General features: G+C 38.4%; 1 protein-coding gene across 3 annotated transcripts in view; it reads right to left on the reverse strand.

The window, feature by feature from the left end:
* LOC140326391 (major facilitator superfamily domain-containing protein 12-like) overlaps positions 1-25,045 on the reverse strand; it is a 209,809-nt gene that overhangs the window by 40,856 nt on the left and 143,908 nt on the right. For 2 of the 3 annotated variants that reach the window (XM_072404938.1, XM_072404937.1), the window contains exons 2-9: positions 14,565-14,652; positions 8,798-8,859; positions 8,301-8,328; positions 6,762-7,212; positions 6,443-6,489; positions 5,145-5,245; positions 4,779-4,928; positions 824-933 (exon numbers count right to left, since the gene is read on the reverse strand). In XM_072404938.1, coding sequence (XP_072261039.1) covers positions 824-933; positions 4,779-4,928; positions 5,145-5,245; positions 6,443-6,489; positions 6,762-7,212; positions 8,301-8,328; positions 8,798-8,859; positions 14,565-14,652 — 1,037 coding nt within the window. Of the gene's footprint in view, positions 1-823; positions 934-4,778; positions 4,929-5,144; positions 5,246-6,442; positions 6,490-6,761; positions 7,213-8,300; positions 8,329-8,797; positions 8,860-14,564; positions 14,653-25,045 lie in introns of those variants that run through there. The other variant, XR_011919859.1, reaches the window with a different exon arrangement.

The raw sequence follows: 25,045 nt of genomic DNA on the forward strand, positions 1-25,045 counted from the left end.
CAGAGATGGAGACATAATCCTGCCCCTGTACAAAGCATTGGTCAGACCACATCTGGAATATGCAGTCCAGTTTTGGGCACTAGTTCACAAAAAGGACATTGTGGAATTGGAGAGAGTGCAGAGAAGGGCAACTAAATTTAATAATGGAATGGAGGTGCTCAGCTATGAGGAGAGTTTAGCTGAACTGAATCTATTCTCCCTTGGGAAGAGACATTTAAGGGGGATATGATGACCCTGTATAAATATATAAATGGTCCATATAGAGAACTCTCTTCCCAATTATTCACTTTGAGATGGATACAAAGAACAAGAGGGCACTCTTTGCGTCTGGAGGAAAAGAAGTTTAAGCTCCAGATAAGGAAGGGATTCTTAACGGTAAGTGAAAATTGTACCAGGGTTTTTTTTTTGCCTTCCTCTGGACCAACTGTTTATAGAGTTTTTTACCTGCGATATGTTTATTTCCCTAGTGTTTAAACTTGATGGATTTATGTCTTTTTTCAACCTGACCCACTTTGTAACTATGTAATGTGTGTACAGAACAGTTTCTATCATTTAAATGTCAGACGAATTCAGGAGAGCTGTAAAAGTACAATGCCTACAAACAGCTTTAAGAAAAAAACATAACCAAAAAGGTTAATCAGCTAGCTTGACGTTTCCTAGGAATATCTATGGTTTAGGATAGGGTGCTGGTGCTATCTCCTGGTAGTCATGTAGTGACACAACACATTACATAATCCAACCTACTTGAAATAGAACAAACTTTAGACACCAAACTATGTTCACTAACTGTAGGAGCAAAAAGAAAAAAAAAACCCATCCTTACTTGTCATGCTTGTCCGCTGCTTGCCGTTGGTCACTGCTTAAGGACTTCTCTTTTCTTGGCTCACTGTCTTTCTTCTCTAAGGGTTTCTTACCAGCAGGCTCATTTTTTGCCTACAAGGTTGAGCAATACGTAAAAAGCAAGAATTAACATCCAGTTATTTAGCCCTGATACCACAAACACAATAGTCAATACATACACAGCACATCTTGAGGCACGTTTATGGTTCACATAATATTCTTTTAAATAGGAGGGACTGGATGATGAAGTTTCTTTGGTGTTGGAAATGTCTCATTTCAACACAGCTTTCAGCATTTGTACCTTACAGGTAAGGCTCCAATGTGTGTGTATATAGACATATATATGCATATTTTTGTCATGAGAATAAGAACGTACACTTTATTTCCAATGTCTCTGCACATCGTTCTTGACGTCTCAAGGAACACTTTGCATGAATTATTTGTCCGCATCTGTCAGGGTGGAGCCAGGTACAGATTGCCCTTCAACTTATTCCTTAGAAGGCCTCTACTACCCATTATGTTTAACAACTATTAAATGTTCCAGATGCTCAGCTTTGGGTGTGAACCAGTTTCCTTTAGATAATAGGCCCAGCGTCCTCCCAGTTTGACCTAAACTCCCTGAGAGACAATGTCAAGATGCCCTGTTTAGTGTTCAGCTTGGAGTGATGTTAGAAATTAAACATTTTTCTTGGTCTCTTTTGGGAGATCTGTTTTGCATGAACACAGAACACTGGTTGGCTCTCTGCAAGAATCCTGCTTATACACGTGTTGTGATAGTTACCCTGTCGCTTAACACAGCCTTGCGTTAGGCACCTGAGGGGATCATTGTTGTTAAAGAGCCAGCTGAGATCCAGCCATCTGCCTTCTCTGCCATAATGTCTGCTTTTGAGGTTTGCAAGGGATCAAGGTTTCACACCACACAAACTGTACCATTTTTACTCCCACTCCTTTCAGTCCATAGCAGTGCACACAGGATGAAAACACTTTGTGTAAATTGTTAGCAAAAGATTAAAATTAATTCAAGTTGACAAGAGCACAATTTAACACAAGGTTTAAATTTGTAAAAATTTAAATGATATTGGATTGACTCGTTTGAACATTCAATGCTTGTGTTGTAAAAGCAAATGTCATCCACATGATCAAACATTGATGTCAACGCAAAGGAAAAGGGTGCCAGTATGACTGTTTATTAAGTAATTTTTATCAGAACAGTCGATTCATGTTTAAAAGGTTAATTGAAAGATGCATTAGTGGATGCTCCTGCAACTTTATTTTTCTGTTTTAATTTATTAGTTTTCATTTTAATCATCCAAAACTTAAATTCCTTGATTTTACACAAACTAATTTCCTCTATTATAACAAGTCATGATTTTGCTTTTTGCAAACTCCACAAAATATGGGGAAAAAGAAAAAAAAATGGTACTGGCCTTTTGTCTAAAGTGACAAGAAAAGAAAAACTTTGCAAAAAGAATTCACCTGTAGGAAAGGGAGTTCTTTACAATAACCTATTCTCAAACTGCCCTATGTCCCTAACCTCCACTCTTTTTAAAATACCATCTCCAGATAAAGCTGCTACTCAGTTCAACCACACTCTTTGGCACACCAAACACCTACAAAAGACTGCTCGTGCAGCTGAGCACAAGTGTATGAAATCTGGCCCTAACACTGACTTCATGGACTAAAAAGCCACGCACCACAACACCCTAACTCACTGTCACCAAGCTTTCGCCGCTGTTATATCCTTTCAAGCTTACAACCCACTCAGCCTCTTCTCAACAATTGACTCCCTCCTAAAAGCCCACACCGGCTCCCCCTACAACTGCCTTCCCTGCAAAAGATACAGCCACCTACTTTAGAGATAAAATTGTCAAACTTAGACATGTCTGTATATCATCACTAACCTCCCTCAGCCCTGTAACTCTGGATGAAGTCTCCTCTCTCATCATCCTCATCAGTCCCTGCACTGAACTATTCAACCTCTCTCTTTCTACTGATATCTTGGCTTTCAAACATATTCTCCCCATCCTGAAAAACCCCTTCACTAGACCCCTCCCTACTTTCTAGCTGATGTCCTATCTCCCTTCTCCTATAGGTTTCCAAACTTCTTGAGTGCCTTTTCCATAAAAGACTCACCAACTACCTGAACACCAACTCTCTCCACGACCCACTCTAATCTGGCTTTCGACCCATTCCACCAAAACAGCACTTAAAGTGTCCAATGACCTTATAAGAGCCAAGTCCCAATGCAACTTTTCCCTCCTCCTTCTTTTAGATCTTTCCACTGCTTTGACACTGTTGATCGTCACCTTCTAATCCCAACCGTGAACTACCTGTCTGACGACTCCTTTTATGTTTCTTCAATGGTAACTCGCATATCCTCATATCATAAGTCGCATATCCTCTTTGGGTTTACAGTATCATCTGGATGCTGATGACATCCAAATCTATCTGTCCACTCTTGACTTTTCTCCCCGAGTCCTTGACAAGATTTCATGTTGCCTGTCAGCCATCTTGTCATGGATGGCGGACAGGTTTCGGAAACCCTGGATAAAACAGAACTTATGTCACAGGGACATTTGGAATGTAAGGGGTGGTAGGTATTTCTAACCGTTTTTAACACTGTTTATCCCTCCCCTCAGGCATGGTTTGTCTTAATGTCCTCTTCGATTCTGCCCTCTCCCTTACACCCCCCCCATTTTCAGAACATTTCCAGGTTCTGTCACTTTCAGCAGTGCAATAATTCCAAAATCCGTCCCTACCTGTCCCCAGAGACTACCAAACTCCTTTGTATATGCACTTATCTCTCGTCTGGACTACCAACATCAACCTCCTGGGTATTCCACTAACCCAACTCTCCCCTTTACAGTTTATTGCGAATGCTGCAGCCAGATTTATCCATCGTTCCCACTACTTCTGCCGCCTATTTGTAGTTTTCTTCATTGGCTTCCATTTTAAGCTCCTGTGCTTTGCTTTGAAATCCTTTCACAGTTCTTGTTCTACTTACTTTTCTAACCTGATAGAAAAATACACCCCTAGCCGTTCTCTTTGCTCCTGCAATGACCTACTAACGACTACCTCACTCATAACCTCATCACACACATAGCTCCAAGACTTTTCTAGAGCTGCCCCGACTCTCTGGAACGGTCTTCCATGTCCTATTAAGGTTCCTCCCACTTTCTGCTCATAAAAACAAAACAAAAAAAAACCACAAACCCTATCCTTTCAAACTTGCCAATCCATCTTTTGTCTCTTAAAACCCTCACTACTTAACCACTATTCCATATCCCACCTCCTATTTATTGTGTGCTACTTCCCCCACCTCTTGGATTTTAAGCACATCTGGGCAGGGTCCTCTCCTTCTGTGTCACTTTCTGTATCTGTGTGTCTTTTGCAACACAAAAGATGTAATGTACAGCACTGCATTATATGTTGGCACTATAAAAATACTGTTTATAAATAAAAAATTCAACTGCAGCTCCCCGTTCAAGTAAAGATCTTACAGGTGTCCCTTTTATAAGTCACATTTGCTATTCAAACAAATTTGCTTTTAATAGAAAACCCATGTGTATTTAAAATAACAAACATGCCTGTGTTTAAATACCTATTAAAACAGAAATGCACGTTTGAATAGCAAACTTTTAGCATGAAACCATGCAACACAAAGGGTCGAAGTAGCCTGTATTTGGGGTGCCTCAAAGCAGAAAAATGCCTATAGATACCAATCCTTACACTAGAGTGCTCCTTTTGTTTCATCACAAAATCATTATTACAGCCTAACAGCATTTGTAGGGTGGGTTAGCGAGGACAGTATATATATATATATTTTTGCGGAAAATATTTAAAGGACAATGTTTATTCTAATCAAATGCTGTGAGTTTACAAAATTAGTAGAGAATAAAAAAAAAAATCAAGGAAAAATATAAAAAATTAATACTTGCTTTTTCCACTGAAATCATCCTTCCATGAAGCTCTGTTCTGTGCAGATGATCGATACATTTTGTGGCATCCTCTGAAGAGGACATGGTGACAAATCCATAGCAGCGAGCTCCAGGACTACGAGCATTGGTAACCACCTTGGCACCAACAACCTTAAATAGTACAAAAAGAACTCTTAGTCTCCACATATTTGTTTAGAACCAAACTATGCGACACTGGGTGCATGTATGTTGTCAAGCCCTACAAGGCTCCAATTCACAAGTTTACAGCTACAAGCAGCAATGGAATGTTATAGAGCCTGGATTTAGGTACATAAATCTAGTAATACAACATTTAAAGTTTAGGATACAAAATAATCTAAAAAATACCTTGCCATACTTGCTGAAGAGATTCTTTAGGTCTGTTGCTCTTGTGGTAGACGAAAGGCCACTGACCCATAGATTCCTGCCAGAATTGTTACCACTCTGGCCTACAAGGAAAAAAATTTCATTTATAAATACTTACAGGTTCGTACAAAAAAAACAAAAAAACAACTATATTTCAATAAAAGATCATTACAAAAACAAATCAGTTTTATCTTTTAAGGTTTTATAGGTGCAAGTATTAAACAGCTTTGCCTTTGCGTTTTTAAGAACTGCTGACAATTTCTGCTTATTTCAAAATTTTTAATTATATTAAAAAATATTGTTCTTTATAACAAAGAAATGAAAAACGACAATGAAATAAAGTAACATTACATCAAAATAAGAGAAATGATGCAGTGTTTTCAGAACTTGAATAATTCAAAGAAAACAAATCCTCTGTTCACCCAAACAAAATGGCAACAATGTTTTGACTAAAGAATGTTCAGAAATCATTATTTGGTGGAATAACCCGATTGGCGATCTCAGCTTTCGTGCGTTTTGCCATGCTCTCCACCAGCATTGCTGTTGGAAACTTCATAACACGCTTTCTGCAAAAATTTGGCGATTCTCCATCCAGTCCTTGATTACCTGGGCTGTGTGGCATGCAGCACTGTCCGGATGGAAATACTTGGGGAACAGTCTTTGCAGAAGGAAGCAAATGTTTTCAAGGAACCTTGCAAGTGGTTTGATTCTTGCGTCCTTCACAAGAAAACATCTGTGCGATTGCAGCTTTGCTGAAGCATCCCCAGAATATCACTGACCCACCTGCAAATTTTACAGTTGGTGCACACTGTGGGTTGTAGGCTTCTCCATATATCTGTTTGTTCTGGTGTACTGTTGTCTTTAAAATTTTAAGAATAGATTCAGGTGTTTACCTAGAGATGCTGATTTAAAATAAATTGCAGTGACTTTTTTTTTTCCAGATCTGTATATATGCACAGAGTACCATGCTGGAAAGTCCTACCACAACCCTTGTATTTTAACACCTAAGCCATAATGAGACAGGGGCAACCATTTCTTCCAGAAGCATTTAGCTGCCTGTCTTATGTTGACATATGTTACTTTTTGTAACATTTCCAATAAAGTAAAATGTCCTTTTTTATCTTCCTGGAATTCAGCTTTAACTTATGTAAGTACAATTTTACGAACTAGTTTACTATTTTTTTCTTACAAAACATGAATTTGGCAAAAATGTTCAAAGGCAAAGAACGCTTTATCTTTTAAATTACTTTAGTGTCAAGAACAATGTACATTACACATACCCTTTTCATCGGTTTTATTGTTTCGGTCAGCATCTTCTTCAGTCAAACTAGAGAGAGAGAATACCAGTCAACAATTAAAGGATTTCAACAGCTAGCATGCGGCTGGGCACAATTGTTTAAACAGGACATGCAAAACATTAAAATTATGTAAAGTAGATTTTGTTTGAAGTAAAAAGTATAATGGGCAAGAAAGGAAAATCTGAAAAGTCTACTTGGCATTACACAAATGTGCCAAAGAAAACCATATTTCAAAGTACCTTTCTAAGAAAATTTCAAAGAAAAACAAATCTGGTCTAATACTGAGAAAAAAAAAACAAACCTCATTCTCTGATCATCCTCTTTTGCAGAGGATACTTTAGTAGATTCTGTTTCTGTGTTTTCATCATCTTCAACTTCCTTCTCTGGTTGCGTCTTCATTTCATTTCCCAAGTTCTTATCAAAATCTGGTTGCATATGACTACTCTGACCACCTGTGCTATCCATGGCTACCATTTCAAAGTCCGTGTCCTTTCTTGTATTCTGTTTTAAAAACTCCCTATCTAGGTCTAAAGGATTTGTTTCTTCCGCTTCACACTCTTTATTTGTGTCGCCATCTAAATCTAACGTGTTATCAGCAGATTCAATGGTGACAAAAACATCCTCTTCTTTGGTCTTCTGGGACTCAGCACAACCGTCATTTTCATCAACTGACTCCTCCACTTCTGGAGCCTCTTCTTTAAGCTGTTCAGATATATCACTTTCCCCCAATATCTCGAGCACTTTCTCATTTTCTATAGATTTAATAGGAATAGAACGGCACAATTTAATGACCAGGGTAAAAACAAATTACAACTGTGGAACTGGTATGACTGCCGAATTAGAAAACTAGGCACAGAGATTGGAAAATTCTGCTATGTAAAACACGCACACTACACGTCTACATACATAATTTCTTTACATATATTTACATACTAAGCTTAAATCTAAACACCGAACGCAGCTAAAACTTAACCTAAAGCTGCAAAGAAACACGAAATATGCTTCTGATCATCTTCAACTCAGTCCCGCTTGACATGTTCTCCTAGTTCTTCTAGACCTTTGAAATTTTCCATTATTCTGTTTGTAGATTTTATTGATAAAACGTTGTTCCAATTTCAGAGAAAATCCATTTTGGTTTGCAAAATCCATTTTAAGCATTTATCAATCTTCCAGAGAAACGGAATGCAAGGAATGAGCAAATAAAAGCCTAATTCCAAGTGAACAGATAGATGCTTGTTCGTCATTTACCTTCATCTTCTCGTATCCGTTGATTTCACGGTTATTGCAACTGTGACGCAGGGTGGTTAACTAAAAACTTAGTGTTTTTTAATTTCTAGATCTATGACGTCCAAAAGGTTATATCAACCATAATGCTTGGGATGAATTTCTAGATGTGGCAATTTACATTTCCAATCTCTGTGTCCCATGCCTCATCTGAACGAAGTGAAAATTTAAGAAGATTTGCTCCAAAGTGTAAACAGATTTTCTGAAATTAATAAATAGAAATGAAAATCTTTCTAGGAGAAAAAGCTGTTCTCTCCAGTGTTTAACACATAATTCAAACCCCATGTATACAGTCATATGATTTGATAGCAAAAAAATCATCTATTTGAACGTCAATAAAGAAGATTTTTGCTTCAATAGAGATCACATTGCCAAATACACAGACTTTTGGTATTGTGAACTCCTATTTTTTTTTAGAAAACCTATTTTAACAGACTCTTTATTCATGTCAGGAAGACTGCTCAAACGTTAATGCTTGAGCACAGGTCCATTTAGAGATTTAGAAGGGGAAACAAACACCATAACTGTAGACCGTGAAAGCCATACAAGACCGTACCTTGCTCCAAACTCGTTTCATCATTTTCCTGCATATAAAAAAAAAAAAACATTATAAGACAAAATGGAACAGACCTGAGGGAGATGTTTATAAAGCACACATGCAGCTATTCACTTGAATCAGTCATCGGTTTTATTATATACAGCATATGCACGTGTGTGCAGTTACACCAGAAAATATGTATTTAACTTGCCTAAAGAGCTCCCAGCTTCACCATATTAGCTATGTAAACCCCTGGTGTAGAGGACCAACTAATGTAGAACTCTGACTCTTCAAAGACAATATGGTTAACTGTTTAGGCTTTTAGTCATGATGTAAACACCAAATCAGCATTTTTTTTTTCTTACAAAGAATTTCAACTTCAAAATCATACAATTTTTTAAATAATATGCATGTGGTAAGTTATGAATGTTTAACTTAATGAAGCTTTAAAAAAAATACAAGCAAGTCAAACTGCCTGCAACACATCTAAACTATCCATATTCAAGATACATTACCTGGCTATCACCGGAATCTTCTTCTAAGCCATTATCTTCAGCCTCTTCTTCCTGTTTTCGAACTACTCAAAAAAAATAAAATAAAATAAAATAAATATGACAAATGCACTAAAACTATAAGTACTATCAATAAAAATCCGATTGCCAGCACTAAAGATGGGAAAACAAATCGGCTCCTAGATTTAAAACTTTTTTTTAGAATGTAAGGCAGAGATTGCATAACAGACGATAAGGCAGAGAAGGCCAACCACTAAAAGAAAATCAAATTAGTTTTAAAGAGAAAGTAAAGTCAAAACTTCCCAAAAAAATACTTTCCTTTCATCCTGCAGAGCAGTTCATCCGTCTGGAGGTGTCTTCCATCGGGCCCCACATCGTCCCAGTATCCATCTTCGGATCGGCGCACCAGGAGCTGCCATCTTCCCTCTGTTCTTCCTACGTCACCCGATGCAGGTGCTAGATTGGGTGATGCAGTTTAGGAAAAAACTTGCCGATCTCACTGCGCATGCGTGAGATCAGCAATTTTTTCCCCTTTTGACAAAAGGGCTCCATCTGCGCAAGCCCGAGATGCTCAGGCATAGGCTGAAGGAGCACCCAAGAGCCTCCCGAGATGCATGACATGGGTATCCTGAGAGGCTTTGCGGTTAAATTCATTCTCACACGTCTAGGTAATCAAGAATTAAGTGTGCGGTGCTGCACTTGTAAACATTCTGTTTGTTCTGCTACTTGGTCTAATCCATGTGTCCTACACTAAATCAAGTGCGCTGAATCCAAATCTGAAGTCCAATTCTGCCTAGGACGTCATGATCCTAAGGTAATTACGCATATAGACGCGATTAGCTACATTCTCTCATTCCGCAGTTACCATGTAATCTCATAACTAACTCTTGCCTCATAGTTCCATGAGATTACAAATACGTAGTTTTAAGTTGCAGCAACATATATGATTACACATAATTCACATGAGTCCTTGTTCAACACACCTGTACACTTCAGAAGTGTCTCACGCACTTGTTTTTGCCCTTGTGGCTCTCCGCTGTCCCCCGTAGCACAAACCAGCAGTAGTCGACTATCATGTTGGGGTTGCACTGGTCTTGATATCTTGTTTCCATAACGGAGATGTCCTGGTGGAACCTTTCCCCTTGTTCATCATCACATCACCCAAACTTTGTGGGAAGAAGTCCAGATGGGAATGTAAGAAATGAATTTCGGCAGCCAAGTTGATGGTATGCGGTTAGCATGTTGTTCACGAGTTCAGCATGGTTTTCAGCTCGCTGGTTGCCCAGAATGTTTTGTGCAACTAGCACAAAAGAATCCCAAGCAGCAAGTTCAAGTGGGTTGAGTTTGTCTCTATATGTGGCATCGTGCATCAAATTGCGGATTTAGGGACCAATGGCATCTGGTATAACTTTTCCAAACTTGTCCATCAGATACTAAAAACTCATACCATCACAATCCATTGCAACAACAAAGTTTTTCATTAATCCAAGTTTAATATGAAGTGGCGGAAAATAAGCTTTCTGTGGATCAATGAGTGATTTATGTTTCACGTTGTACTGGCCAACAGTATGTTTAGGTCCGGGTGGCCATTCTTTCACTTTAAAATGGTTGCTGTCATCACAACTCAAATTTACAAATTACAAATAAACAAATTTATTTAAGCCGGGTGGGAAGAAACTTTAGGTGGGTGGCAGCCCCTGTATTGTGAACAAACTCTTTGGTAACCACCCAAAAACAGCCGGGTGGGTGCTGAAAAGTGCCGGGTGGTGCGCCCAGCTAAAAGTGCCTGGGGAGAACCCTGCAACTGTTTCACTGGCAAAGAAAGCACATATATTTTGTATATCCCAATTGCAGGCCATGAAGGAGTGCCACCACCTTCAGGTCACCACAAACGTTCCACTTGTGTTCTGAATAGTCAATCAATTTCTAAATTACCTCCATGGATTCGTATGCCTCTTTCATTCCCTCGGCATGAGCATGAAGAACAGAAGGTTTTTCATTTCCTTTATGCAGCAATACAGCTTTCAAACTTGCTTTGCTCAAGTCTATGAAAAATCTCTACTGATCTGGTATGAATTCGCAACCTAATTCCATCAGCAGACCACACACGTCGGTACAGTAGCAAATGTCGTTTTCCAGCTTGTAATAACCTGCAAAGTTCACGAAAAAGTGCATCACGAAAAAGTGAAGTTGTTGTTCCTTTTTGTAGCAAATTCCATTCCTTTAATTTGGAGGATAACAGTTCAGAATTCTCTTGACAAAGACAGGTCCCTTACTAGATCATCTAAATCGGACTGGCTTATAAAATGTGGCTTACCTTCTTCAAATTGGGGTTCATAACATTCACATCATCCTCCTGTTCCTCACATCCCTCCTACAACAACAGATGTAGGAGGGATTGGCACTGCTTTCTCTGCATCACGTGGCACTGGCTTCAGAGCAGATTCACAATCAGGATAGATGATGGTCTTTCGACTCACACCAAACCGTAGGCACAGCAAAAAGGCATTTATTCCTTTTCCCATTCAACTATTGTGTTAGGCCAATGTAACACACCTGACAGCAGATATGAGTTGCCCAGCTTTTATCCTGATCACCAATTTCACTTCTAAAGTAATAATTGTAAGCAAATCTCACCCTCTTGGTTAGGTTCATGCATTGATCACATGGGGTATTATTGCCACAAACATATCTAAAATTGTATCGGTTTATTAACACAGCTGCACCTACTCATCTTTAGTTTGAAACAGACTATCTATGGCCTATCTGTACTATCCAATAGGATGGTTTCACACTAGAGACAAGCCCTTGGTCCATCTCGCTTTATATACCTATTTCTGACGTCAGCTCACTGATTTGCTCAGACATGACCAGCAGCTGGTGGAACGTGCATGCCACCAGGGAACATGATTTAGCTGAGGTAGCAGCAGGCATAGTGGTAGCTGCAACAGTTATATTGCTCCCATGTAAAAATACCAATTACCGACCCTTTGAACAGGTATAGCACGTCTATAACTTAAAATCTGTACGTGATAGGCAAATTTTGAGTTCATATTTGGAATCAGCACTCAATATCATGTAAATCACGTGTTATTCCCAGTAGCAAAATCATTGTTGTGCAGTGTATGCTACTGAAGATTTTAGGTCAGTAACTCACAATGTAATGAGGCAAGAGATAACGCCGGAAGGTTTTACCTTTAAACCTTTTACCAAATACTACTGGACGCTATAGCCAGCATAGACAGATTAACTTTTGTATTGTGGACTGCCAGGATGATTCGATTCGAGAGCCTATAATGCCACTTGATTGCATGTATGGGCTCAGGAAGGTGTCACTTTGAAACCCAAACACAGCAATATGTGGCGTTTCCTGTCCCTCAAAGATTTTCAGGACATCCACGGTGGGTGTCGGGATGGAAAGTGGGTGGGATTTAGGCTGATCTCCACTGTGGAGACAGAACCCACAAGCACTTAGATATAAGCACTTCTGGATTCAGAGCTTTCAAACTGTGTCCAGGGTAGAAACTGACTAACAGTTTGTACTTAGCCAGCTTAAAAGAGTGAAGCGCTACTGGTCTTGTGAACATGTCATATGCAACAAGTATATGTGTGCATAAAAAAAAAAAAAAAAAAAAATTGCAAGTACCACCATTTTTTTTTTACAGGTTATCCGCTTTTAAAAAATGTGTTTTGGAGTATAAAATAAACTTTAGGCCTAAAAATGCGCATTTTATCATGTGCAAAAAAGCTATAGCAATTAGTTATTTCTACTATGGAACATCCAGCCTTAAATACCAGAAAAGCCTTAAATAGCCAGAAAATTAAGAAATATATATATATATATATATCTCAATTTAAACTTTTATCAATAGAGCATATTATTGTAGATGGAAAAATTCACCTGGAAAAGGCGACATATACCTCATAGTTTTCCCCAGCACAGCTGGAATGAGATATCGACAGAGAATAGGGGAGGGACAGCCTATCTCGTGCTGTATCTTCCATTAAAAAAAAAAAAAAAAAAAAAAAAAGTTGAAGCTGCAGAGGTCTCTCTTAGCTAATAGTAATCACAATTTCAGCCCCCCAAAATTTAAGAATTTAAAGATATGGGGATCAGAATCATAAAAACTTAGTGTTGCTGTTGCAAAAGCAAGTGCGCCTAGGAGTCTTTATTGAAAATTCAAATTTGAGACCCCTGGGGCCACTCTATAACTATCTTACTATGTTACTTTTTCTGCTTCGCTTCTTTGAACCCCAGTTTCCCTAGAAAGGTGCGGCATACAAAACCAAAAATGTAGGTGCAAAATAAAAAGTTTTTTAAGTTCTAATGATGCCATGCTAGTGAAATTTTAGGGGGGGGTAATACGTGTCCCCCACATTTGCAGTTTCCTGCACTTCCCAATTCCAGATATATTTGGGTTCAAAGAACAAAAGCAGAAAGGGTAATAAAGTATTACAATTATAGTTTTTTGAATAGTAGGTATAAATTTAGGGGCCTCACCCCAATTTTCCTTGCTATGCGAGTGGCTCTAAGGATCTTTAATTTTGCATTTTTAATTTTTTATGCAACAGCAACACAAATGTTTAATTTTCACATATCTTAAGATTCTTTGGTTTTGGTATCCCTGTGTAACCTGAAAATTTCAAGTCCTTCCAAGATCTGATCGATTGAACACAGGGAGTTGTTAGGCTGAAATACATGGCAAGACACACACACACACACCTCTTTATATAACATTAAAATGTGGTAATGCTTAAGGAGCATGCCCAACATCGGGAAATTATCATCATGGGCCTACATATAATGTAAAAAAAAAAAAACTCATGCATGCGCAGTACTGTTAACCTGAACTAAACCACATCATACATTACACTACTACAAGGATTACACTCTTAATATACGGAACACTGGGAAGCTGAATCAAAATACACAGCACTGAACAGTTTGGACATAATACAAAACAAAATAAAAAGTTGCAGTGTCTTGTCCTGCCCACTTTTAATTTTTTTGCATAGAAATTTTTGTTTATATTGTGGGCCTGTAATTCTTAGGATTAACTCCCAGGTATGATTATAATATATTAAATAAATGTAATTATCATAAATTATAATATAATACTTTATAAATAATATTAAAAATAATGAAATAATAGAAAACAACAATGTAATTAAAAAAAAAATCTAAAATTAAAAATGTACTTTTATTTTTATTGTATGTTGTATAGTGTTTTTTTTTACCTTAAAACCCATTTAAAAGCAGATTACATTATAATCTGCTTTTAAATTTCCCGCCCGGCCATACCCCCCAATACATCAACACTCGCATCACCCGGAAGATGTCACATCCTCCCAGGTGATGCGAGTGGGGATGTCCCGCCCGCTTCACCCCGACACTGCTGCAGGGAGATGCAAAGCAGAAGTCCTGCATTGTGCTTTGCATCTCACTGCTGATGTGAGCAGCGGCGTGGCAGGGAACCGGGTAGTATTTAAAAGCAGATTACTCGGCTTTTAAATTTCCTGCCCGGCCACGCCCCCAGACCGGTGCCCCGGCATCACAGCGGGGCAAAGATAAGGGGGGCTTCTAAAGTTATACCGAGTGACTTTTTGCTAGTAAAATCCACCCCGATTTTTACTAGACACACTCAGAATTACCGCTAGGGGGGTTAAAGGCAGAGGACCCAAACACTACCCAGGCAAGCTGAGGCAAAGGCATCTTACAGAATGAAAAATGGTAAGATAGGATAGAAATTATTCAAAGTTTTACATTCACCTCGTCCACTTCTTTTTGTGGTCTTTTTGCTTGGAGTTTCTGAGCATATTTCTATCTCATCAGGATTTCCACCTTCCTCCTCGACAGCCTTTAAAGAAAATAGGTTTAAATTATTAAAAACAAAAACAAGGAACTTCCAGTTTTTCTTTTTAAAAATTGTTAGAGGTGCCTACACAGATTTTTTTCCACAGCGCCCAAATGAACAAACTCCCATGCATTTCAATAGACTAGTACAGGGAGTTTGTGGGCTGGGTTTGTGGATAACATAAGCCCGTTATAATCATCTGAATAGCTTTTTTTTTCAGCTTGCCGTTACCTTTAAACATTAAAAATGAGTTCTGGCCACACCCCCAGGTCTTTCCATCGCCTAGGCCGTGAACTACAATCTAGAAAATGCCATCCTTGGTAGGAGTGTTTCTAATCCACTCCCACTGCCCTAATTATGCAGATTATTTTTGTCACTGTGCAACTGCTTTGTCTGCAGCAGCTGAGCTTGTGAGATCTCCATGCAGAAAAAAAGGGGGGGGGGTGGAGAAGAAGGTAAGGAGAAGGAGAAAAACTTGCCAGTCACAAACTGGCCACTTCTAAACACTTCAGAAATCATATATTGCATGGTTACAAGCAGACCCAGTCAGTGCCACCAGGGAAGACTGACATTTTAATGCAAGTAAAAATATAATATTAATTGAAAGTTTTGGAGTATAGTTCCTGCTTTAAACACCTAGAATCACTTACAAAGGCTCATAAAAGTATTACCAAGGATTTTTTGTCTTTCTTTAAATTGCCTCTTGGGAATTTTATACCCACTTTTAGGTAACCACCTGGCTGATTTTTAATGGTTACTGAAAAGTTGGGTCACAATTAGGAGCTGCCACCAGTCTACAGCTACTTACCATCAAGCTTAAAAAGCTGTAAGTGGAGAACACTGTGTATAAACTCCCATAAATGCATTTGAATAGTGAGAGCATTAATAAGTGTTAAAAAACCTGATTGTGTAGACTTAAGCTGCGTACACACTTGCAATTTTTGTCGTTGGAAAGGATCTTTCACGATCCTTTCCAACGACAAGGGAGTGCTCGATGCATGAACGGTGCTGTACATACAGCACCGTTTGGAGGAACAGCTTTTTGGATTCAACTGTAAGTGTTCATGTTTATTTTAAAACTGCATGGCTGCTTGTGTGTACTATGATGAAAGGCTGTGTGCATGTTTCTGAATAAAACTGCATAGCTATGTGTATGTGTGTGTATGGTGCAGGAATTTCTGAATGTTTGTGTGTATACTGCCGTGTTGTATGTATGTTTGCAATAGTGCAGGACTATGTGTATGTTTGTATTTAAATCAAAGAACATGATAAGTTAATAAGACATTTTAGTGAAAGCGGGACCCCATTCACAATGGCAAATGTCTGTCAACAAACATGATAAACTCTGCTGTTTATGAGCACTTTACATTATCAAGTGATGGGAAACATAACGTGTGCCAATGTATTCTTGAAGATGATCGTGAAAAACAATGTGATGCAAAAATTTGCAGTTTCAGTGGATCTAACAAAAATGCACCTACAAGAGCATCAAATTTGAAAGGACACTTGCAGCATTATCATTCTAAAGTGTTAGAAGTTGTGAATGAGAAAGATATCAATGAAAATATTCCATCTATTTCTGGGATAAAAAAATGTTTAGAAATCTACTGGAGACCCAACACAACTAAGAAGATTCTTTATATCTGACAAAGCTACCATAACAGTGACACCAATAAAATTCAAAAATCACATTATTGAAATGGTAGTAAAGAATATGGTACCACTACCCTTTTCATAGCCAGCCTTTTTAGGCCTAGAAGGAGAAATGGCTGAAACACTTTTTGTTTTTGGAAAGAGAAAGTATAAGGAAACTTAATTGACGAGGCTAAATGTAAAAAGGAAGAACTATGAAAAGGTCTGAAGGGATATTTTGTCTTCATAAAAATGGACGCATGAACACGTCAGAGTCAATTATTTTGCTAATAATGTTAGATTTGTTGATGAAAATAATAAAACAATAACGCAAACCTTGGGAATAAAGGACACCCAGGCACTTAACACCAGTGACTATCTTCAGAAGTTAGTGGAGGATGTTCTAGAAGATTTTGAAATAAAAAGGAACAGATTCTATGTACTGTGACAGATAATGCTTCTAATATGTTAAGCGAAATTGGGAAAATTAAAAAAGTAGATGAAGACAGTGACAGACAGATATTAAAGGAAGACAGTTCTGCAAGTATTGGAGAAAGTAAAAGTGAAGGGAATAGTGACATTTTGGATAACATTGTTGAAGAAGCAAGCCTAGAATACAACATATGCGCTGTGCTGTTCATACTCTGCAATTTGCAAAAAGAGTTGGATTGAAAGATCGTCACGCAGCTACTCTAATTGAGGCAAGTAACTGTTGCAAAAAAACTTTCTTGAAGAACTGGACAATGAAAATGTTTTATTAACTAAAAGCCAGTGGACACAGGAAAAAGCACTGGAAAATCTACTTTCTAACCCCTTTACTGTCACCAAGAGTTTGCAATCTGAAGATTTAACATCTGGTAAATTCTTCTTGAAGATGGAAGAGCTTGATATACTGCCTGAAAAAAAGTGGAGGGTTAATAGCTGATGGCATTGTATCTTCAATGAAGAAAAGAGAAGAATTCTCTTACTGGATAATCAAAATCAAATCTAGCTGTTATTTATGTTATTACAATGAGCCAAATTTTGTTGAGCGATGTCCAGACCAATGATGCAAAAAAGGCCCTCTATGATGTAGCAGTTCACATGAAGGGATTACTACCTGAAACACCACCACTGGATGAAGCTATAAGCACTGGTAACTTATGATAATCCTCTTCAAATGAAGAATTAGACTTAGATTCCTACTTTGACAAAATCCAACAGTAAAGCGACGTTGCATATGCGTGAAAGATAAAGGACCAGAAAATGTCCACATAAAGAGATTCCAGCAGGAGTTTTTTAAAGAATTAAAAGAAGTAGAAAAGTATGATCGCTCACCGAAACCGACAGTAGAAAAAGTCATCCTTGTTTATCCCGAGATTATTAGTGATGTGGATAGAACCGTAACAGCAATGCCACCCACCCAAGTCAGTGCTGAAAGACTACTTTCAGCTCTAAAAACAATCAAGTCAGATTAAAGAGCTTCTATGAAAGAGGATCTGGCAGAAGCAATTCTGTTTCTTAGAACAACACTACATTGAGTTAGTTTTGGGTTGCAATTAACAGCTATTCTACTCTACACCACTATATTCCAAGTTGAATATATAAACTTTTTTAGGTTTTCCAGCTTTTGTTTTTGTTCATCTAGTTAAACTTTGTTTTTGTTTTAAAACTACCAAAGAATGTGGTTCATATTTTTAAACTGGTAAAGTTCCTGTTTTTTATGCATGCTATGCTACTACTTTATAGCCACTTGATAAAAACAATAAATAAAACTTTTCATTTTTTTGTCTTTTGTTTAAACTGGCCAATACAGTAGAGTGTCAGCTTCCTTGCCAGCAGTGTTGTGGTTAAATGGCGTGTATGTTGCCTTCCTTCAATCAACGTGGAAAATACCTTAGCATATTAGAGGGTCTCTCATTTTATCTTCACATTTTGGCATTCAAACTTGACAAAAAAAAAATTTCACTCTTGTCAAAAATTTTTTTGCATTCAAACTTCACACAAAAATGTAGACCCCCTAATTATTCACAAATCAACAAATGTATTATAAAATTAAATATAAAACAATATTTTTACTATACGTTTTTCTCAAGAAAAATTAAATAAAATATGTAATAATAAATATTCTTTAATCTTTTGTCCTCTTCATTAGGTATTCAGGCAAAAAGCTAAACATTTTTGTATAATTTGAGCAATCCTGCCTGCTTATTGTTAAAAATACACTATTGATGCTTTCAAATAAAGCACCCAAATTTATTAGCCTATTTCTTCTTACTACTTCTTTCCATTCAGAGGACATGTTCTCAACGGGTTTAAGAAATGGAGAGTATGGTGATAAAAATAGGAGTTGGTGTCCCTTACTTTCAACCAAGCTTTTTACCTGGCTAGTTTTAGGAAAGGGTACATTATTTATAATTAGGATGGCATGATGAACACTATTTTCACTAAAAACATTCAAAACCTCATCAATAAAATTGAGGAATGCTTCTTGAATAAATGCTTGTGTTTGTGACTTAAAGTGGGCAGTTCCATTTTTTCCCATCACACAACAAATTGAATAATTTCTGGAATGCACTCCAGCCACAACATGCACAGCCCTTTGCCCAATAGGAGATCTTCCCCTTTTGGTTCTCAATGAGATGTTAAAACCTACTTCATCAAGAAAGTAGATGTTTTTTCCATCTTCTTTAGCAATGAGATCAAGGATTTTGTTAGCATAGCTATGCCTTTCTTGAAGTGGTAATCATTGCACCTTGAAGGAATTAAAGAAGTTATTTTATTGACCATTGGAATTTATCAATGCATCAATCTATTGTTGAAACAGATACAATAGTTACAAATTTGGCAAATATTTGATTATTAATTTCCCTGGGGCTTATTCCGCAATCTTCGGACATTAACTTGCGTAACTCCTCTTTATGGGCTTCATCCAACTTTACATTTTTCAGACCTCCTCTTGGTAATTTTTCCACTCTACCGGAAGATTCATAGTTTTTAATATTTTGGTTATGGTTGTATGATTACAACCCAAAACCATTGCTATCTGGGAGGCATCACTTCCATTCAGATAACTGTCTACCACTCTTTGACGTTCTGCATTAATTAATTTTCTAGCCATAAGCTTAAGTGCAATACTAAAAATAAAGCTAAAAAGATGAATAATATTGTTATCTTAAAACTTAGTATAAATCCCTGAAATAAAGTCATTTAGATTTAAAATTATATAGAGTAAAAAACATACCAAATTGACAAATCGATTTATTTTCATATATTTTTATTAATGTTTCTGAGAAAAACTTGAGAAACCCTGTAAATACGGAGGAGTCAGAGTCGGAGGTACCAGAAGCTGAGAAGTCTGAGTCGAAGGATTTATCTACCGACTCCACAGCCCTGACAATAACAGACAGAAAAATGGAGCAATGACAAGGCTCAAATTAGCCATCCACCGCCACAGCTCTATTCTCAACAGATTACCAGCATGGGTAAAAATACCACTGAAACACAAATTTTTTCCTGTTTAGACATGAGAATAAAACAACACACACACACACACACACACACACACAATTCGCCATTAGGGACTATTGAGATATCTACACTCCTGGCACTTCTATTCGGTAACTCTGTAGATTAGGACATGGGCTTTAGCGGTCTTTAGCTTGCTATAAAAGTGCAGAGGTTTTTTTACAAAGCCAAGAGGGAACTCTGCTTAAGGAGCACATTTACAGTATACAAGTGGAATTTAGTCACTAGTTGGCCAACTGTTTTTTTGCCTTGAGTATACATAAAAAAACCCTTGGTTTAGGGATTCAGAATGCAGGCTCCTACAGCTGCAGAGCTGCTGATACAGAAATTGCAGGCTACAACTAAACTGGGCCTTAACAAAGCTTTGTTTCTGCTTGTTTGATAATTTTTCAATTTGCAGCTCAATGGAGACAGTAACAGTGGATATATTGTTAGACATTTAGTAGAAACAATCAAAATACATTTTATCATATTCAAGTACAACATCATTGCCAGCTTATATTACTTAGTAGCCAAAAGACAGAGCTTACCATGCCCTCTGAAGCTGTAGGAGTATCAGGGTATGTTTTGCCGAGAGTGGGCCTAATTGCTGTCCCCAAAATTGAAGCTACCTACTATGTGGATTTCACAGCCAACTCTCATTTCTGCATATACAATTTGGCTGCTACTACTACAGCTGCCTGGATATCCTTATTTGGCTTTTTTGCTTAGTACTGCTGAAAAATATCTGATGGCGTTTATGCATTATGAACATTTGTAAAAATGAATAGGAATTTTGGCAATCCAGCTTGTGACATGTGCAACTTTTTATCATATTTCTGTGCATGTGTACGGTGGATTTTCCCCTGACAAGCTTATGGAATGGCATTTATTGGTAGATACAGTACTCTGCATTCTAGATTTATCAAGCTTACTCACCTGAACTGTATTAGAATATTGCTGTAACAGTGCTCAACCCAGAAATTTTTTCAAGCCGGGTGGGAAGAAATTTTAGGTGGGTGGCAGCCCCTGTATTATGGACAAACTCTTTGGTAACTACCCAAAAACAGCCGGGTGGGTGCCGAAAAGTGCCGGGTGGTGCGCCCAGCTAAAAGTGCCTGGGGAGAACCCTGCTGTAATGCGCTGGTGGGGATAAAATATAAGGGTTAATCGACACTGGCAGTGATGCTGTGGTGCTTAGTGCTGCCAGATGTGAAATGCGCACAGGCTGTTTTTTTTTCAACCAGCTCTGCTGTGTGAGTCCTTAAGCAGCTGGCACAAAGTCAATCAAGTAGCAGGCGTGAACATGCCATTAAAATGTAATCACTGCAACACCTGCAAGATTGCTTCCATTGTATTGTTGCACAATTGTTCTCTCCTATCCAACAGTATTGAGGTGAATAGGTTTTCCTGCCAGTTTTAGAATCCATGTCATTCTCAGTGGATCCCAACTACTAGGCCTGCCTTTGAAGAATGATACATGACATTCTACCACCACCATCAATAACAAGCTAGGCCCAGGCTGTATGTTCTGGAGAGGATACCTAGATATATAGATACCAGGTATCCCAAGGCCTTTTGTTCCTTATGGATCATATGAATTGTGGTTGATGCAGTGGACTTGACATTGCTCCACTCACCCTCAGGGGCCTGTGCCCACTACCAACCCATGCCATCCAAGTGTGGGTGGCTGGACAACAGTAAGATGTCAACCTATGGGGGGGGGGGGGGGGGAGAACTGGGGCATAATAATGTCTCAGTTCAGTTTAAGATGCATCGGGGCAATAGCTTCCATCCCCATAAGCTGATCAGTGGGGAGGAGCTTGTTATAGGGGAATGGCTATAGGGGTGAGGAGAGAAAAATATGAGAATGAAACCGAGAATAAAGCTGGCAGAGAGGAGTATAGAAGTGTCACAGTGTGTGCAATGAACAGCTGTGCAACCAGTACAGATAGTGAGTGAATGTATAAGGCTAATCAGGTGCAAAAGCCATGTATAAATAAACATAATAAAATGCTTTAAGTATCATTCCCTCATAGATCTATTAAATACCAGTCATATTGATATTCCGAGATGCATTAAAAGTTACAGATTACAAAGCTTTACACATTTTTTACATTGTTCAAAAATCAAATACAGGATAGTAATGCTTATATAAAGATATAATGTCGGAATATCACATAATATCAACTTATGTTAGTACTATAGCTGGGTAGTAAAAAAGCCAGCTAAATGATCATTTACAATTATATGCTAACATCCTGTCATTTCTAGCACATTAATCAAACAATTGTGATACAACATACAGGTATATGTATTTACAGAAAGGGTTTGAAACTAAAAGTCTCATTTAGTACGGGGGCATAGCTAGCTTTTAAGGAAAAAATCCATTTTGTTTGTCATCTTTAACGATATCACCCCTTTTAGTGCTCTGGGGAACATGTTCGAGAGCTGCAAAGTTGATGCAGCTGGCATCAAACTAGTGTTCAGTGCCCACATGGAAACTTAACATAATTAGAACACTCTGCCAACCAAATATACTTCCCAGCCGATGACATTACACACTGTGGATAAACTTCACAGCCATTTTTTTTTTTTAAGAATATGGAGGGGGTCACTGGCTGTCTTGTCCCCATCTAATATCACATGCATGATGCCAATAAAGCATTATAACATTTTTAACATTATATTAAAAGACTTTCTTTTTATCTAATGGAAAAATGCATGTTTTTTTGGAGGACCTCTCCCCTTCAGTCTTTTCTTCCATTTCAGTAAAGACCAAAGGGGAAATCCACAGCCTCCTGGGATATCTGTGTCACATATCCCAAGAGGCTCTGCACTGCTCCTTCTGTGCATGCATCTTCAGAGGCTTTTTTATATAATGTAAAAAAAAAAGTGTGCAATCTCATGCATGTGCGGTGCAAGGCAGCACTGAACATACAAGTGATCATTAGAGAAAAGGTGGAAGCTGAGCCAGCATGGGCCTGCTGGGCTAATTTTGTAAAGGGATCAAGTGAAACAAAAATAATTTCACAAAAGTTCACTTTAACTAAATATAGCCTCAGGATCACATCTGAAGTTAGGCTGAATTCACACTGGCAGTAAGGTTACATTTGTCCATTCCTCATGCCAGGAACCACTGCTGCTTAAAAAACTGCTAGCTCTGAAAAAGCCAGGCACTTACCACATGTTACCAATTCTAGGTGCCTAGCAATTACCAGAAGTCACTGAGAGGGGGTAAATGTTTTTTGCTGCTAATATGAACTAAGCCTAACTTGTTACACCACATTCATTATACTATTACACTACTACAAAGGAATACACTCCTAAAACTTAAAACACTAGGAAGTTGGGTCACAATACACGGCAAAAAACAGTTGTGGCAAAATACATAGAATGGAAAAATTGGATATACTAACGGGGCAGGCATTAAAGTTAGAACAAAGTATAGGGAGAAGGTAGAACACTGAAACAATAAGAGGTTACAAAGAGGTGACAAAGGTTTGAGAGTGAGAATTGTAGGTAAGGGGAAGAAAAAAGGAAGACTTAGGACGTTTACCCGGAATAGAAATCAATTCCGACAAGGTGGGATCAGGAGGGATGGTGGGGTGTGTTCTTGGTGTGGAGTCTTCAAATTTTGTAAATCTAGAATTTTTAGGTCCATGAGATCGGAGACATTGTCATACATTGTCATGAATTGTCATACATAAGTTTGAGAGTTAGGTTTTTTTGTCCTTAATAAGTTTTTGTCCTTAATAAGTTTGAATTTATTAAGTTCGCTTGAAGGGCAGAAGGAAAGGCCCATTTTAAGGATGTTTTCTTCCTCTGGGCTAAGTTCATAAGATAAGTTTCTAATCTCTAGGTTGGGTCTTTTGGGGGGGGGGATTTTCAAGAAGCTTTAGATTGAGGCTTTAGTGGGTTTCGGGGATGATATTGGTATTGAGAGGGATCCTGGGAAAAAAAAAAAAAAGTTCCTGGTATGGGTATTTGGATAGCTCCAAACGCAGACGTGGATTGTTGAAAAGAGGGGGGAGGCAGAGGAACAAATTCATGTGATAAAGAGGGTAATGAAAAGTGATTCCAGGAGTAACAGGGATAACTGTGGATGTTGTTGGATTGGTATCAGTGTGGAGGTCAGGTGTATTGTGAGAAGTACTGTGGGTAGAAGGAGTGTTACTGGGTAAAATGGGTAACTTTTAGAGAACATCAATATGACTGTTATTCATTAGATCTATGAAGGAATGATACAGCATTTTATTATGTTTATTTATACACCTTATTAGCTTTATACATTCACTATTTTTACTGGTTGCATTGCTGTTCATTGCACACACACTGTGACAGTAATATACTCATCCCTGCCAGCTTTGTTCTAGGTTTCATTTATTCCCATATTTCTCTCTCCTCCTCCCTATAGTCATTCCCCTTTAACTAGCTCCTCCCCACTGATCAGCTTATGGGGACGGAAGCATTGGGCCTAAGCTGAACTGGGACATTAATATGCCCTGCCCCCCCTCCCCCCTAGGGGGACATCTTACTGTTGTTCACCTACTGCCTCCTGCCACCAACACTTGGTAGGCATGGGTTGGTAGTGTAGCCAACCCAGTGGGAGTGAACCCTCACTGCAGTATGTCACTCCAGGGGCGTTACACTTCCCACGAGTCACGTTTCCAGTTACCTAGGAAACGCATGAAGCTTTGCCTCCTACCCTGTACGTCCATGCGCATTGGAAACCCAGAGACGCCACCTCCCTGGTGTTTTTAAGGCAGGCCCTGGGATTCCCTCGCTCACAGCTTTTTTGACACAGTAGAACTGCAGCTGCAGCTCTTTCCTTTTCTCCAGGAGAAATGTTATGTTGCTTTAAGGTTGTAGATCCACCTTGCCCACCTCTCAGCAGCCTAAATCCTCTGAACCGGGAGTGAGCAGCTCCTCCGTGATCCATTCAGATGATTACAGCTGCTGCTAAGTAGTGGGTGGGGGAGGCACGACTGCTGGGCGCTGCGCCAGGATTAAACAGTCTGAGGAGGTAGTTTTCTAAATCTAAACTGAGGATAGGGTCCTACATGTTTCCTCAATTTCAGATCAGCCAATGTTGATTACAGATTTGTCATAACTCCTTATGTTGTCTAGAATATTGTGTGATCAAATTAACCCTTCATTGACTGCTAGTGGTAAAATGACTAGCAAAGAGAACCTGTTTACGTGTCTTTCCTAATGTTCTTTGATACGCCTTTTTCAAAATGTTTATACTATAACCTCTTTGCAGTAAACTCTGTCT

This window comes from Pyxicephalus adspersus, chromosome 3 (assembly GCF_032062135.1).
Source record: "Pyxicephalus adspersus chromosome 3, UCB_Pads_2.0, whole genome shotgun sequence".
NCBI classification, from domain to species: Eukaryota; Metazoa; Chordata; class Amphibia; order Anura; family Pyxicephalidae; genus Pyxicephalus; species Pyxicephalus adspersus.